Raw genomic sequence first — 18015 nt, 5'->3', positions numbered from 1 at the left:
TCAGCAAGAACATTCAAAAGAAAGAAATTACATGAAAGAAATTCAAAGAAAAGTCTCAAAAAAGTGTCAATCTACATAATTCCCCAAGAAAAAGAATTACCTACTCATGGATGGTGAAATTCTTCAAGAAATCCATTGATAGTTGCATAATTGGTACCAGAATTGAATACAAATTGACAAAATCTCTCCAAAATTTACAAGAATAGCTCTATAAATTCGAATTCTATCTCTAAAAATTGAAGTTCCTCCTTTTGAAAATCTGGAAAATCTGGGTTTTTATATTGAAGAAGGTTGCAGCGTCGCGACGTTGCCCTGTAGAAGTCCAACATTGCATTGTGCAAGCGCACGCGCACGTTTTTGTTTTTCCATCAATTTCTGGAGCGTTAAGACGTTGCCCTATTTTACACAAAATGGTGCATTCTATCTGCAAGCATCGAGCTAGAATCAAGCTCAGTGTTATGGGGAGTGTTGCGACACTACGAGCATTGCTTAAGTGTGTTAACTTGTTCCTCTTTAGGGGCAAAGCAGTAATTTGTCTTGGCTCTTCTTCTAAAGTGACTTTTTAGTGTCGTTTGGCTCGATTTAGCTCCAAATTCTTCAAAATAACTTCATTTGTGTCGAGATTGAAATTTACCTATCAAAATAGACATTTTAAGCAAATAATTCAAGTAAAAATTAGGGAGCACTAATGAGATAGCTCTTTATAAGGCCTATCAAGAGCATAAATCTCAACAAAAGTCCCCTAAGCTAGATATAGATACTTTAGCCCATAATCGACATGTCGATCAATGGGATAGAGTTTCGATACATAAACAGGCCAAAAATATAAGAAAATAAAGAGAAATCATGTTGCAATCGGCTGGAATCAGAGGTGAAAAAACATAGACGACTAAAGTTCTATTGATAAAAATCGAGGTGGCGTCGTGGCGCTAAGGTGCAGCACCGCAGCGCTAACGGAAATCATGCGCGTAAAAACTTCGAAGCGTCGTGGTGCCCTAAGGCAGCTCCACGGCGTGATGTGCTTTTCACAAAAAATGAGCATTCTGTCTTGCAACGCTGAACATGGTGCCATAGGGCACTGCGGCGCCGTGCAAACAATGGCAAAACGACCTTTTTTCACTTCTTTTTTCTCAATTGATATAATTTAGCTCGATTTTGACTCGTTTTAGCTCCATTTCATCAATAATGCTTGATTCTAACTCTTAAATACTCAAAACCTATAAAATTATCAAATAAACATGTAAAATTCAGGAACAGTTCTGAATTAAGTAAAGCAAGATAACACATTTACGATGATATCACTTATATTGTTGGTGTTGTGAGTCGTTTTATGTTTAATCCAAGAAAACAACATTAGAAGGCAATGAAGTGCATCGTGAGGTATTTACGAGGTACTTTCAGTTTGAAGCACACATTTGGAAGTGGAAAGTCAAAACTTGTCAATTACACTGATTTAAGTATGGCAAGAGATCTAGATAACAGAAATTCTACTTCCAGTTACTTAATGAACATTTGTAGGTGGTACAGTGTCTTGATAGTCAAGAATGCATAATTGTGCTACAGTTTCTATGACTAAAATAAAGTATTACTGCAGCATAAGCATGCAAAGAGATATTGTGGATGAAGCTCTTTAAACAGCAAAACCTTCTCCAATTGATGTTCTCCTCCACGAGGTCTTCCTTGTTATGACTCTGGCAAGAATTCAGTTGGTGGAAGCCTCTTATGAAAGATGTGAAGGAATTAGAGAGATAGAGTTTCTAGACAACTATTCTCTATGTTTTGGGAGAACTATTTAGAGAAATCTCTACATAATAATTGTGTAGGTGTCATCCTTAAGGACTCTCTATAGCCCTTTATATATGACTTAATTGGGTTAAACCTAATCTAATTAAGATAAACCAATTTAATTATAACTATCTATTTTAATATCTCTTATTAAAATTATAATCATAATTATCCATTTTAATATCTCATATTAAAATGATTAGATATTGAATCATATTCAATTATATTAATTCTTTCATATATATCTTTACTTTGAATCTCATTAAATTAAATAATTAATTACTTGAATCATATTCAAATACATTAATTCTCCCATTGTAGAGTTCTAATTTGAATCTCATTCAAATTAACTTTATAATAATGAATCTTAATACATCAATAATTATATTAATTATATTTTATACAATTAATATATTTTTCTTTATAAATTTGTATAGTTCTAATTTGAATCTCATTCAAATTAACTTTATAATTATGAATCTTAATACATCAATAACTATATTAATTGTATTTGATATAATTAATATATTTTTCTTTATAAATTTGGACATTTCAAATTTTTCTTTCAATACATTTGATCCTTATTGGTCCTTTATGAGGTACGAAAGGAACCTTATGGACCTACATATTATAAACTCCAATGATCCAAGATTAACTTACTAAGCTCTTTAATTAATTAGCATTCATCCATTAACTATTATAGAATATATCTCATTGAATACATAATTAAATTGGTTTGCAAAATTCTATAAAATAAAACTATTGTTAAATAAAGAAAGTTTACACCTTTAATTCCTATTGAAATAAATGAAATCAGATAAGATTTTTATTGGAAACACTCAAATCCATTCTATCCTTTTCACTGATACTTATCACTGATAGAGGAAAAATTGTGTACTTTCTTTTGTCCTGGTCCATGGTCTAAACAAGTCGCACTTATACCCTAGTACATGTTCCTCGATGCTGAAGGCATCCTCGAAGGATGGGCGATTTGGTGACATTTCAGATTGGCTATCTTGTGTTTCTAATAAGTTGTTTGATATTTGGCTTGGTGAATTGTATACATAATAAATTGGTTTAGATCAATCCTAACCGGATGATTATGAAGTACTTCTATATTCAATATTAATAATTAATAGGATTTTTTCGAGTACATCCCGAGCTAGAGTAAGGGATTCCTTATCCAAAACTTGATTCTACTTCTAAATTTTTTGTTTAAATTGATTTTTTTTTTTTTTGTTCATTAAGTAGTGATGTATACAGCTGAGACTTTCTAATAGGCCAGCAGACTTGAACCTTGTTCCTACATGATCCAATCAATTCGGCTAGGCACTTGCCATCTATTTTCATTATTCAACTCTTTAACAACACAAAAAAATCATTGTTCAACTCTTTAACAACATGAAAATACCAAAAAAAGTTATGCCCTCCCTCTCTATCTATCCAAGGGATGAAAGGGCAGAGGCCTTTGGTGTCCCTTCCAGTCAAGAATCGGGGACTCACAATCACTAGCCAATATATTTTTCTCTCAATTTTTTTTCGTTTATGGTTCGATATTCTGGTGTCCTAGGTATAGAGGAACCACACCAATCTATCCTAAATTTGGTGATTAAACTCTACTGTGGTGACAATACTGTAGGGGAGGTCCTGCGAAAAAATAGCTCAACGCCAAGAAAGAAAAAAGGTAATATTAATAGTAATTAAATAACTAATAGTTACCAAGATCAAACCTCAATTTTTTTAGACATAAAAATTTTACGGAGACAGAATTTGAACCCGTGACTTTAAGGTTATGAGCCTTGCGAGCTACCAAACTGCTTTACCTGCGATAAAAGAAGAATTGTGAGCTAATAGCAAACAAATATTTAATGCACCCATATACCATATCTATATAAATAAACAAACTCATGGAATTATTGGTCTTGTAGTGGTTGAATAAAAAAAAATAGCAGGGATTTCACACAAAAATCCCAAATTCGAGATTTTATCTTTTTACCTGAGGTTAATATAATATTTTCTATTACTATTGATCCTATTAATAATTACTAATATCAAATATAGAAGTAATTCATAATCATCCGATTAGGATTGATCTAAACCAACTTATTATGTATACAATTCCCCATGCCAACTATTAAACAACTTATTAGAAACAAAAGATAGCCAGTCAAAAATGTCACCAAACCGCCCGCCCTTCAAGGATGCCCTCAACATCGAGGAACGTGTATTAAGGTGTATGTGCAACTCGTTTAGACCATGGACCATGACAAAAGAAAGTCAATCGAATTGGGATGACTGTTTCTCATTCCAAATCTGTAAAATCAAAATTTTGATCAAATCACACATCGCAATATACTAAGCTTTCTAATTCTTTAAGAGGTTTATCTAAAAGATTCGTGATATAACTAAGAAGACGTTTCAAATACCACATAAGGGTTATTACACATGCCAGTTTGTTCAAGTCCCAAAGTCAGCACTTAAGAAAACTATTCCTCTACTTACCCTATGTGGGAAGAAATGAATCTCATCTTGCAAAATTATGTTCCTAGCACCCTATTCAATCAAATCCCCAAAATGGTAGGCGTATTAAGTCGGCGATTTGAGCCACTCTTACCCATGCAAATTAAAGGATAGCTCTCATAAATAAGAGTTCATAACTCATTGGGGATTAAGACCAAGTGATATATGATAATCCTGTGAAATAATAATCTTTTTAATTAATGGATTTAAAAAATAGATTAATCCTTCTGTGGTGCACTCGTATACAAACTCTTTGTATAAGATACCCCCACTCACATGTCTTCACGTGAACGATTTGGATCAAACCGTTTGTAACAATTACAAAGTGGGTTGTATACATAGTGTCACCAGGATAAGGCACCAAACTAAAGAATCTCATATCGAGAGTTCTATGAGCGTGTTCGGATCGCTCCGATCTCACAGTGACCGAAATCGAACAATATACATACAACACATACAGTTATGCAATCAAAACTTAATTTAACGGCATGCTATGAACAACAAAATCATAAGGTGACAGAGTTCCATACCAGTTGAAGACGATCTTCAATCTCCGGAACTCCAACGCAGCGGACCCTCCAAATGTTCTACCAATGCCCGACAGAAAATGTCGACTGTAGCAACACGATCAACGCGAACTCATGATTGCAACGGGGACAACACCACCACTAATGGGCCTCGGGTATTCTTGGAGTGAAAACCCAAAGGGTGGGCTTTGGTGAATTTGGTAGAGGACAGAGGAAAAACGAGTCGTGTAAGCGATAAGCAATTGGGAGAGAAAACAACGCTATCGTATAGCAGAAGTGCTTATCGCCTAGAGAAGCTACACGATCGTGTAGGATATGCTGAACGATCGTTTAGGAAAAGGTGTACGATCGTTTAGTTAAATTGGCACATTATACGATCATTTAGAGAAGCTATCCGATCGTGTAAGTGAAAGTGTGTGATCGTTTAGCACGAGGTGGACGATCGTTTAGGCGGAGAAGCGACTATCATATAGGCTCTTGAGCGATCGTTTTCTTTCACCAACACGTGCTTCCGAATTCTCTTAGGCGAATGACCAGCGATCGAATGCACGATTCAAAAATGAAAACTAATTTCATTTTAACCCATCGGTTACCATAACCACCGTTGTCCACTAACCCGCGTCCAAACGTGATATTAGGATTAATTATCATATAATTAATCAATTAATTAAATAATAAATATAATCATATTATATTATTATCCTATAGCTTGATATCACATATCTACTATAGTATTTTCTCCTCTACTTGATATAAATCATATTTATATCTAATTTCTTCCATAATAATATATCTCATACATTTGCCAATTATATCACATATAATTAACCAGTCCAATTATATCATATATAATCGAACTTCCTCTTGTCAATTTGAACATTTCAAATTAACCCAAATACTGATTCTCGACTTTATCCAATCTACCCAGGAGACCTAATGGACTTGTGACTCGAAGCTCCAACAGTACGTGAATAGCTTACTAAACACTTTAGCCACGAGATCCACCATCCGTTAACTGTTAGGCATTCAACTAAAGACCAACAGCTGAACTCTTCTTACCACAGATATATTTCTGTGTCCATCGGATATAACCAATCATGAGTACGATGATCCTTCACAAATGCTCGTAAGTACAGCTGAGCCAAATTACTGTTTTGCCCCTGTAGTTATATCTCACTCCTTAAGTACCACTGATTCCTCTAATGAACAATACAACATAGTCCAACTATGTGTGAACACCTCTCGAGCCAGGAGAAGGTGTGTGGTGCCACATCGTTCAAGTCCCGAAATCAGCCCTTAAGGGATCCATCTATCTACTTTACCTTGCCTCAAGGAATGAGTGAATTCCACTTTGTGTAGCTGAGTTCCCAGCTCCCAAATCAGATGAATCCCCAAAATGGTATGTTTGAATCGGCGACCTGGCCACTTGCACCCATACAAATCAAAGAACCACCCTCAATGGCAAAAGTTCCCAACTCACTCAGGATTAAGGTCATGTTACCTATGGTCATCCTAGTGAAGTGAAGTCTCTGTCATGAACGGTGTTATATAACGAGACGTTAACACTTCGTGGTCAGGTCTTATACAAACTCTTTTATATAGGACGCCCCCGCTCGCATATCCCCAACATAAATGATTTTGGATCAGACCATCTATGACAAGTCACAACACTTGTGACCATTTGCACAAGCGAGCCGCATCCGTAGTGTTACCAGGATAAGGTTCCCTATAGACTACAGACCATTTTGGTTATCACTCAAGACATGATCCACTTGTATGTCACCACATACATGCTTGAGTCACATACAGATAACCAAGGATTTTATGTTTATTAGTTTGTGGTAAAGCAAATAAAACAAATAAATGAGAAAATACAAAATGTGAAGTAAATATCATATATTAACAACACAAGCGTTTGTACATGTTGTTTACAAACTACAGGACATGAGACTTTAGGGCATCAACCCCAACACAAACTTTGTCCATATACTATAGACCCTTTAGGTTATTACTTTAACATAATCCATCTGTTTATCAACTACATATTGTTCGAGATTACATCTAATAACCTTGAATTTTTACTATAATGGATAATTTAATATTGCATATTTAATAATTAAAATAATTAATTATTTAAATAACTGATCAACTATGAGAGTTTTTGGTACAAATCCCAACATATATGGTGATAATTAGAGTGTTATTCATCTTGGTAAGAATGCTACATTTTATACTAGACTTAAGCATATAGATGTGAGGTATCATTAGATGAGAGATCCTCTAAATGATGAAATATTTGAGATTGAGTAGATACATATTGATCATAATGGATTTGATATATTGACTAAGAATCTATCAAGAGAGAAACTTAAGTTTATTTCCGTCGTAAGAATGACAAGTTCTCCACATCATAAAATAGGGATGGGTTATTTCATTTCCATGTGAAGGTCAAGACCCATTTGGGCCAATGAGGTTTTATACTCATTAAAACCATATTAGCCAATTGATTGAAGCACGCAAATCGAGAGATCGTGACACTTGTGAGGAAGATTAGAAAGAAAAATTTGTTTCGGGCAATAATGTTTTTCAGCCTTTTGGAGTTCGATTTATGCAATTGAACTGAAATTTTGACATCGTGTTTTTGACACAAAGGTCTTCAGTCTAGACGGTGGAGATTTCTTTTGAAGCTACCTAGCCAAATAACAATAGTTAATTGGCTAACAATGGATAATTGGCTACTACTTTAAGTAAAAAATTTCTAATTTATTATTTTCTATTGTTGTCATTTGTTACCAAAATATTAATCTTGAGATATTTATTATGTATGTCTCTAATTTTATCTAGAAAAACTCGTTATAACTCATTATTGATTACAATAGCGATTTTGGCTTCGATCTGTAGCTTTTTTTTACATTAAAATTGGTTGCTCCTAACTTCATTATTATTATTGTTTCTAGTTGACAATGAAACACAAATACTTTATGTGAGACAAAGAATCTGTATCAGACATATATCGAATACCGATACTTTCAAATACGTATCTGACACGTGATTCGACGTATATATTCTTACGCTTACTTTTTTAAAAGAAAAAGTATAATTAAGCAACTCTTCTAATCTTTTTCAATCTAAACTAAGCAACCTATTTAAAAAAAACTCACTTGAGTCCAAAACTAAAAAGAAAAAATAAAATAAAATATCAAACCCTAGAATCATTTAATTTCATTTTCACATTTGACACAAAATCCACCAAAATATAACCCACTTGAATATTTTCAACAATTCAACGAAGTTCTTTGACTTATCTTCATACTTCACTCTCTAATCTTCTTCTTCTTATTAGATCAATATGAGTCACTTTTTTACTGCATTTTATTGACTATTGTATTCCAACAACTACTTCAAGTAAAAAAGAAATAGATGAGCTTTGTCATTAACTTTGTGTACAAACTTTGAATTGTATGTGAAGATGAATAAAGGATTCAACTCATCTAATCTTTTGAATTGTATTTCAGTGTTTATATTGTATTTTATACTAGTCATTAACTTGTATGTTAAATTTATCTATATCTTCTTCTTTTTTTTCCAAGAAAAAGAAAGCATATCTTCAATGTATTAATATCTTAGTTTTTTTTTAAAATGCTTCACAGCTAGTTGATTAATTTCCTATTGATTCCCACAAGAGAATAATTTATCCTAAAAGTATGTGTTTATCCGAACATAACTCAACTTCAATATTAACACTATTAAAGTTCGCATTTTTGTCGAGTTAACTTACAACTTTGTACTCAAACACCAAATTCATAACTGCAATATATTAACTTCAAACATCATAACTCAACTCAATAATCCAAATACCTCACTTATGAGGTTACACTCCACAATTTCATTGGGTACGCAAATCGAATAAACTTGAACTATGAATCTGTTCTTTGGAACTCTTGTGAAAATTTGAACTAATAAACGACTTCTAAGCATCATAGTTGTTTGGTACATAACTTAACCCAACATTACAATCACAACATAATTTATGACCTTTTACAGTTAACATTTCATGTAGATAAAGGTATAAAAACCTAGTTCCCCCCTAAGGTTTTGTGATGGAGGACAGCAGATCCCCATTTGATCAAAAACAATTATATATTCATAGAGAAAATAACACCCCTAAAATAAACTAAGCAAAGCTTCACCTCTAATACTGAGTTCAGTTCCAAGTTTTACAACCCTGATTTCGCAAACTGTTGAGAAAGAAATCAGCCAAAAAGGTTAGAACAACCACAGACCTTGGAACTGGAAACATGTTAGTCATTGCAAGCGATATCAAGGCTCGCTCTCAACATCCCCATGAGAATTTGTAGAGCAGGCAGCTGCTCACTGCAAGCTACCAGGCCTGCCAGTTGCAGAGATCGGGGTCGACTGAGGTAAGGAGTTGTGAACAATCATATGGCTGTTATCTATCGCATTTGTCATCGACACATTGTTGCCTTTCAGTGTCTGATCCAACAGGCGAACGAGCGACATGAATATTTCCATTCGGGTCACATCCCTGTTAGCCTATAAATATAAAGCAAAATTGGTTCAGTAACATATAAACTAAAAACTAGATATCAAATAAAGATTTTAGCTCTTCATCAACAAGGTTCTCTCATCTTCTACTTCGAGTAAAAAAGAAATAAATGAGCTTCGTCTTAAAAGCGCCAAACATAAAAGACATCATGTAAAAGCCTCCCGCTGCAACAGAGTTGGGGGAAAATTACCCCCCAGGAGCTAATTACTACGACAACACTGAGACATTGCTCGTTACTTGCCTCAACAGCAAACCGTGCCCATATCTTGTCGTCCCGTGCCTCCATCACTCCTTTCAGTATGGTCAAGCCCATTCCACGGATCAAATCAGCTATTTCCAAAAAGAAACCTCTCTCTTCACAAAGCATCTGCCACAAAAGGGGCATGAAAATATCATATAAGCTCTACAAATAATAGAGTTAGAATTCACTTCAAAATTGTTAAATGTCAATCACTGCATATAAATGGAATAAAATTCTTAGATAAAGATATATAAAACTGGAGAGGAGTTTCAACATTGAAGATGATTTAAATGGAAGGCCTACCTCCACGAGCATCTGACGTGGCGGATTCAAATCTTCAACTATGATAGGGCAGACCATAGTTTGTGAACCAACCTCAAACGCCCACGTTGCCCCACCCTCAAAGTTGTCATTTAGAAAGAGTCCACCTTCTCTGCTGATGATCTGCTAAACCAAGGAAACAAAACTCTCAAATCTCTTCATATTTTACTAAAACAGAATGAATGATATATTTAACGAACCATGATTACAAGCTCAACACTCTTCACTAAAGAAATGTCAGAACACTCTAGGTATCTAGGCAGTGGGAATTAGTGCATATAGAAAACTGAGAAATAGTATAGGAAGATAAATATCACAGTTAATAATCCCTGTACCTTAGACTCTCCAGTCTGTTTTAACTTGTCTGCATGCTTTGTGACACTTTGCAGGAAAAGCATATGCTTGATAGTTTTTTCAAGTAATGCATCTATGCTACACTGTTAAGAAATCAACACAAATAGTCAGTTTATTAGAATCACAGATATGCAAGTGGAGGAAAGTTAAATGTATATTTGTAAAAGGAATTACTTTTGCTCCATTTGGCACAATCTCCCGCAACTCCTTTACACGATCTTGTATCATCTGGCGATCTTTGGGCCTTGGTCTAGGGTTCTCTCCAGGTTTAAGCCTTTTGCGACTCGATTTATTCACTTCATCAGGCCTCTTAGAATAGGCTGTTGACACACTACTGTCACGCTTCAAATTATCTCCCTGTTCAACCCATGAACATTGAGATCCATAAACTGAAGAACTTTGAGAACAATTTGGCATATCATTTTGTCTACAACCCGATCTGAAAGAACTATTATCTAAGGTCCCTACTTCACCCAGAGACTTAGGGATGCCAAAAACCCCCCTCTGCATGTGATTGGATGCACTTGGCTGTCCATATATCAAGCTACTTGGACCAGAGGAGTTACTGATTTTAGTCAGTGTTGTCCTACAAGAAGTGCTATCATCTGAACTCTGCTTGATGGCCGAGTGACCTCTGGAGACTACAGCATCTAAAAGTTGGTCAGAGGCTGTGATTGAATTGATTCCCGATTCGGGTATTTTTCTACTCGTAGAAGAGATATTTGAGCTCAAACCAGCCTCGAGCACATTCATTATCTGAGATGCATAAGAATTCTTTCGGTCCTCATTATGCACACTCTCAGATAAACTATTCCAGTTGCTAGTGAGTAGTTTATTCTTATACTCCACACCAAGAATATCAAACAAGTCATCACCTGAAGAGGATAGAATACAAGTTTGTTCATTTTTAATATGCGGGAGTCTTGAGCTCTCAAATCCACTAAAATGGTTCAAGTAATCATTAGAAAGGCCAGACATATAGTCATTCAAGGACATGGCACTCTCCAGTTGAGTCCATGTAGTATTAAGAGCTTCAAATAAATCATTATCTGCTGATGGAGATAGTTTCAATTGAGAACTCTTCATAGCTTCCAATATTGCTTTTTCACTTGAATTCTCTTGTGACTGTTGACCTGGTGTAACCGCACAATCTATCCCACCAGATAAAGAAACCTCCTCGGCCTTGGACTTGAGACCATTTTGCACCTCTATTCCACCCTGCTCACCCCCATTAACACCTTTGCCAGTTGCCCCATGGTCATTAGAAATGGAGACTGGAACTGAAAATTGCTTTGAACCAATATTTTTCTTTTCCTTTGACTGCCTGCTTTCAATTAATGGATGATTGGTGGTCACGGAACTATTTTCGTTATCAATTGTTCTGCCACCATGTGTTACCAGTTGAGACAGGTTACAACTATTTGATGAATTTAAACAGTTATAAACATCCTGCTGTATGCTAACAGCTGAAAGATTCTGATTTCCGACTAGTTTCAAGCTGCTATGCCCAGCAGTTGACGAAACACCAGATTGGGAGTTGTAAAAAGAACTAAAAGAAGCCTGCTGGTGAAACCGTGCCTCGGGATTTGGAAGAATCACTTCAGCTCTGGCACGTCCATACTCCAAATTGTCTCTTGAAGGAAGATTCGGCTTCATCGCTTGAGTAACTTTTGATAGACCCAGATTTTGATGAGGCATTGCCAAACCTTGAGTCAAGTGAGGACTTTGTAATGTTGAAGAAGCAGCAAGATGATTGTTAGACCGAATCTCTCGGAACAGCAAATTAGACGGCTGACTGGACCTAGAAGCTAGCAAAGAGTTGTCTAGTGGGTTGCAATTGTCATCCGTCGTTAAAGGTTTCATCACATTGCAATTTTGAGAAGGGTCTGTAAGTCCAGTCATTCCTAGTGTCACAGGGACGCCAATTTTCTCAACTGGATCTTTTCCATCATAAGTCTCAGAAAGAAGAGCACCAGGTACAGACCCTAAATGCAGTATCAAATTCTTCACATCGTTTATAATCATCGAGTTCTCCATGATCTGAAGAAGCAATTAGAGAACATCATTAAAGAATGTGGAAGTATGATGAGGTTAAGCTAATACTAGATGTAACTGAAAGACCTTTACAATTCTCAGACTATTAGAAACCTATACAACTTTGTCAGTTGAAAAGAACTGGAATCCTGGAGTTTCAGAATCCACTCATCAACCAAAAAACGAGAAAGCAAAACAAACTAACTAAAACTAAATGAAAAGAACCGTATACAAAAAGATTTGAAAGGTTCCAATTTATTAAGGAGTGTACTGCTACTGCAGCTACTGCTGAAATAATCTTTCATTGATATGTTGGCAGCTCCTGAGAGTCAACCATAGCATGTTCACGGGGTAACTAATGGTATCATTCTCCAGATGTATTTTAGACAGTCAAATGCCACAGGAAAAGAACTAAAGCTTTAATGGGTAACATGAAGACTAGTAAAGGTACTCACAGCAAAGGACGAGCCCAGCTGTACAACTCCATGAGGAAGAACCGGAATAACTGCGACGGTCTGCAAACGAGATACAAAAGAAGTTCATGAAACTGCTGGAGAAACAATTTGTTTACACTGCATAGATATAGAAAATTCTATCAAACCTGCATTCCAGCCAAAAATTGTTGATGCAACTCATTAAGAACCTGAAAATCCCAAAAGAATTTATGGTCAATGCAAAAAACTCCTCTATTTTCCTCGTGAACCTTTCACATCAACCATGGAAATTTTAGGTGTGAGAAACAAGATCAAAGAATGAGCCCAGGACAAGAAAGTTGGTTTCCAAAGGATGGAACCATTAAAACTTGAAATTACTGAGAATCCCGTTTCAATAGTACCCTGGATTTTCAAATTGCTGTGATAACGTTTTATTCACAATTATGAGATTATTCATGATTCCAACGACTTTATGAGCACCAAGCAATGCAGCAAAACCTTTGATGCATACCTCTGGTGGATAAGCATCTCCGGTGTAATTGCTTGACAGAATCCACTGATGGTTTCCTGTAAATGCAGCTCGCCCGACAATCCTATAAATGACAAATGTACATGGCATGTTCAGTTAAAACAAGTATGAAAAGAAGAGTAACAAAGGATAATTGAGATCCAGAAGCTGCTTACCCTTCACCAACTAAACTAATCTGTTTATTTGACATCTTGTTAATTAGTGAATAAAGTTTGTCCTCCACATGATTTGCTTGTTGAGTGGAGGAACTTTGGGAATATCCCCAACATCCTTCCCATTCCCCAGGAGGTAATTTGGAACTCCCACTTCCAGAAGACTCAAAGCTGGGTAAGAGTTGGTAATGGCATTCTTCCCAAATTAGGAGCCTGCAAGTCCAAAATGCCTCACATTCATTTTCAAAGATAACAATACTCCATTAAACTAGAGGTTCCAATGGAAGAGAAGCAGTATTATATATTCCTCATCTGGGTTAAAATTGAGAGAAGAAGAAAAAGAAAAAAAGATAAATGAAACCCTATATGTTGCCAAGGAATTAAAAAAAACAAAAGTTCAGTTTCAATAATGTGGGTAAGCAAGCAAGCAAGTTGAGAAAATTTTCCATTTCCCAAAAGAAAACAAATTAGTCAAAGGGATCTGAATATATCAACTTTTAACTCTATTCTGTCAGCCAAATCTGAATGCTGTGAAAGCAAGTCATCCGCATATTACTCAAAGACCCGCTGGCCTAAAAAAGCAAAAGCTCACTCCACAAAGCAAGAAAACAGAAAAAGAAAAACAAACAAGGAAGCTAAAGCCAAAGGCCACTAGTCACCAAAGAAAACCGCCCAAAAAAACAACAGAAAATGAAAATTTTTAAAAATCTACTTCCCCAAATATTCTTCAGAATCCATCCAAAACATCTGCTAAAAAGGGATAAAGATGCAAGTAAAAGGTTGTCAATAAAGAGAAAATGATGTTGCAGTTAGTGACAGTCGAACAAGTCCAAATATCAAACAATTTTGTTTCAACCAATCATGTGGATCTTAGCTACTTAATATCCGTTCTACTTCAACACAGCAAAGCTATGGAAAAACATAAATCCAAAACTAATTAATGACCTTCCCACTTTAAAGGATTCAAAGACACAGTACTCTCTCAGGTACTTTTCACGCTTTTTTTTCTTTTCTTTTCTTTTTCCTTTCTGGATTAAACTAAACACCAACGATGCAATGAGACCCAGATCCCATCATTCTTTAAGGGATATTCCACTGCTCCAAAGAAAAATCAGAAAGATGGGATTTCATGGGGTTTTTGAGAATAAATCTTACTTGGTATTTTGGCAACCGATCTTCCAGAACACAGCATAAGACCATTGATTCGAACCGCAAAGAGCCTTAAGCATCTCTTTAAGCAAAAACCCCATAGCAACAGAAGCAGAGCTCGAATCCAATGTTTTGTTTGTTTATCTCAAAAACTTGGAAAATTTTTATCAAAACATGCAGGAAACAGTAGAGAATAAGAACTTAAAATGCTCGAGCGCTGGAGAGACCGTACATTTCCCAAGCTATTTCCGATTTCCCCATTCTAATTTCTAACTTCCACGGCATGATCCTCTCCCCGCCTGCTTCGTTCTCAAACCACCGCTCCTTTTCCTTTCTGGGTCAAGATTTCCGACAATTCTTCTCCGGCAAGCCATGCTCCGGCGAGCCGAAAGCTTGAAAAAGAGACGAAAAGGTGTAGTGGGAGTGAAACAGAGCAGGAACAGCGATAAGCGCTTTCTCCTGAAAGCACCTACACTATTCCACAGGCCTGAATCTTGTAAACTGCCATGATCTGCTCCATTTCTGAGCTCAAAGAGGGAAAAATGAAACTCCAAGAGGAACAGAGAAGTTGAGCTGAAAAAGAAGAAGTGGGTCGTTCGGGAAAGTGAGTGAGTGTTGTTTTAGTTTCAGTTAGATAAGATGAGAATGGGTTTTTCTTTGGATTTGGATTTGGATTTGGAATTGTGTTTGTTTTTCTTCTTGCTTCTTCTTTCTTCTTTCACTTTGGCTCTGCAAATTTCTCTCGTAATCACTCTGTGAGAAAAGCGCAGCAGGTGCGGTGAAGTCCGCCATAAAAAGAACCACAAGGAGAAAAATGTGAGTTTCCTAGAACGCCCTCAGATTTTCAATTATTTACAAATAGTGCCACTTTTTTTTATATATTTTTATGTTGTTAAATTACAATTTTAACCCTAGAAGAATTTACCTGTATTTTAACCTCAGATTTTAAAGTGGTGATAGATGACCATAACATTCAAAATGGTAATTTATATCTTTATTAGAAAAAGTGTGTATTTGGAATACATTTTAATGTGTTTAATTGAAAAAAATAAGTCATTTTAGAATAAATTAAAATATTTGGCAACCATTCAATCTAGCTTTTCAAGTTTATTTTAATCTATTTTTATGGAAAAAAAATTAAAAATATTTTTTCTCAAGTCAATCAAACATACTCTAAATTATGTTAGGAGCTAATAAAAAAAAAAAAAAGCAAGTGAAGAATAAATTTATACAAACAATTACGCTTAATAAAAAAATGACACTTGCAAGATGAATAAGTTGGTAGAATAAAATAAGATAAAAAGAGTTTGATAAGTGAATTTGCAATTTAGAAAAAATTGAATATATATAAATTTGTCGGTATCGAGAGGTGGAGGGGGTAATTGTCGTTGGGGAGGCCGCAGGAGGTTCAGAAGTGAGGACACGTGGTGGGGTGTGGTTGGGCTGTGATGTAGTGCGGGTTGCTGTCGCGGTGACGTCAGATACTAGATTGCCCTTACCTTTTCAGTTTAATTACCCTTTATGTCCCCTCCATAAAATAAAAACTATTTTTCTTTTTCTTTTTTCTTTTTTCTTTTTTCTTTTTTCCTCTTCTTTTATTTTATTTTATCATGCAACCTCACTTTGTTTACTTTATTGCTTTCGAGAAAGAAAAACGGGGCAAAAAAAAAAAAAAAGCACGTGTCACCTACCATATTCCTTCTTTGTGCCATTTTTTAAAAATATTCACAATTTCATTATTTTATTTACCTTTTTCATTTATATGTTTTTCTTTTCAAAAAAAAAAAAACTTTATGTTTTCTTTTTGTAGTATGTGTATTTCTCAATGGTTAGTATATAACAAATGAAAAAAAAAAAATGAAGGGTTAGGATTCAACCTATGTAATAATTTTGCTATGAGAGAACTTGTAGAGTTTTAATATCTAATATAGATAATATCTATATGGTACATAGTCTTAAATTTACATTTAAAATTTTGAAAGTTCTAATTTTCTTCTTCTATCTTTTTATTTTTTAAAAAATATCTAGTGTAGATAATGGATGGGGGATTTTCAAAAAAAATCTCGGTTGAGAGTCTTTTTTATTCACTTACAAAAGTTGAGGAGTTTCATTAGAGTCTCAAATAATATTTATCGAAATGGACATGTATTCACCCCATTAAATTTATCTAAGTTCAAATTTAATCACTATGATTTCACTGTTAAATTTAACCATCAACTATGTTTATTATACTTAAACATATCTAAATTTAATCCGTCTACTCTCAAAAGTTTTAAACTTAGATTTTATTATAATTTGAAGTAAATTTTGATTGAAAATGGTTAAATAATAAAAACAATATTTCCTTTACAATAAATAAAAATAATATCCAGGCAAGAAAATACACAATATATGGGAATATGTTTCAATTTTATAGACAAGAAGCTGATAAAGATTTTATTTTATTGGGAAAGTTAATTATTTACCAATGGCTATGGAGTAAGTTTAGAATTTATTAAAAATACAATACTGAATTTGAAAATTTTAAAATATAAAAAATAAAATGAAATGAGACTCATGTAACCAAAATGATATTTTAATTTAAATGTTTAAAATAAAGAAAATTAGAATACTTTGGACGGAATTGAAATTGTGTTAAGGACCCTTTGATAATATACATTTGGTGTTTTTGTTTCGATTTTTAAAAATTTGTCTCTATTTCTCATTATTTCTTTTCCGTGAGTTTTATTTTAATTTAAGTAAATATTGAAATTTTTAGTAAAATTCTAAAAGAAAATAAGTTGTTAGTTTTTTTTTTTAATTTTCAAATATATAATGTAATTACTAACCGCACATAGAAATGATCTTCATTAGCTTATTAATTTTTTTTAAAAAAAAAACTAAAATTAATTTTATATATTGGAAGTATTTTATACAACTTAGTATTTTTTAAAAGATATTTTTTCCTGATTTTATATGTAGCATGCACATTTTTATACAATGCCAATGGAAGAATTGAACATCTGACCTCGATGTTGGTAATACATTCTTTGTCAGTTGAACTATGTTAAGTTTAACTAATGTGCATAATTGGTTTTAGTTTTTCTTTTAATATTTGAACACTTTTAGTTCTCTTATGAATTATCTATTTAATTGTCAATATGTATATAATTCATATAATACATATTTCGACTAAAAAGTTAAAGTTTGGATCTCTTACCTCATATATTATTGAATAAATATATAAATATATATATATATATATATATATATATAACTATCAATGAATATCATTCTCGATCCTAAACTTTAAATTTTGAAGTCTATAAATAGAGTCAAAACGAGCATGAGTGTATTAGTGATATTAGGTTTATTGTTCAAATCTCCCTGCCCGAGTTATACTAAAAAAAGGAAGTCGATAAA

General features: G+C 34.2%; 1 protein-coding gene across 1 annotated transcript; it reads right to left on the bottom strand.

The window, feature by feature from the left end:
- Window positions 1-8678: 8678 nt before the first annotated feature.
- Window positions 8679-15384, bottom strand: LOC120071023 (transcription factor LHW-like). Its single transcript, XM_039023009.1, has 10 exons — window positions 14620-15384; window positions 13468-13677; window positions 13295-13376; window positions 12951-12992; window positions 12805-12864; window positions 10490-12355; window positions 10297-10398; window positions 9944-10084; window positions 9641-9766; window positions 8679-9386 (listed from the first exon to the last, which is right to left on the bottom strand). The coding sequence occupies exons 1-10, from the start codon at window positions 14712-14714 to the stop codon at window positions 9204-9206; spliced, it is 2907 nt and encodes a 968-aa protein (XP_038878937.1). The 5' UTR covers window positions 14715-15384; the 3' UTR covers window positions 8679-9203.
- Between the last annotated feature and the right edge of the window lie 2631 nt (window positions 15385-18015).

Source organism: Benincasa hispida, chromosome 2, assembly GCF_009727055.1.
Source record: "Benincasa hispida cultivar B227 chromosome 2, ASM972705v1, whole genome shotgun sequence".
Classification (NCBI taxonomy): domain Eukaryota; kingdom Viridiplantae; phylum Streptophyta; class Magnoliopsida; order Cucurbitales; family Cucurbitaceae; genus Benincasa; species Benincasa hispida.
The sequence above is the reverse complement of the archived record's forward strand: the minus strand, read 5'-3'. Positions and strand labels throughout refer to the sequence as shown.

Excerpts from the sequence above, each read along its gene's own strand:
- LOC120071023 (XM_039023009.1), bottom strand. The coding sequence starts at position 14,714 with ATGGGGTTTTTGCTTAAAGAGATGCTTAAGGCTCTTTGCGGTTCGAAT. Across the intron at positions 12,993-13,294 it reads GAGATGCTTATCCACCAGAG|GTTCTTAATGAGTTGCATCA; the intron begins GTATGCATCAAA and ends TGGGATTTTCAG. Across the intron at positions 12,865-12,950 it reads AATTTTTGGCTGGAATGCAG|ACCGTCGCAGTTATTCCGGT; the intron begins GTTTGATAGAAT and ends TCTCGTTTGCAG.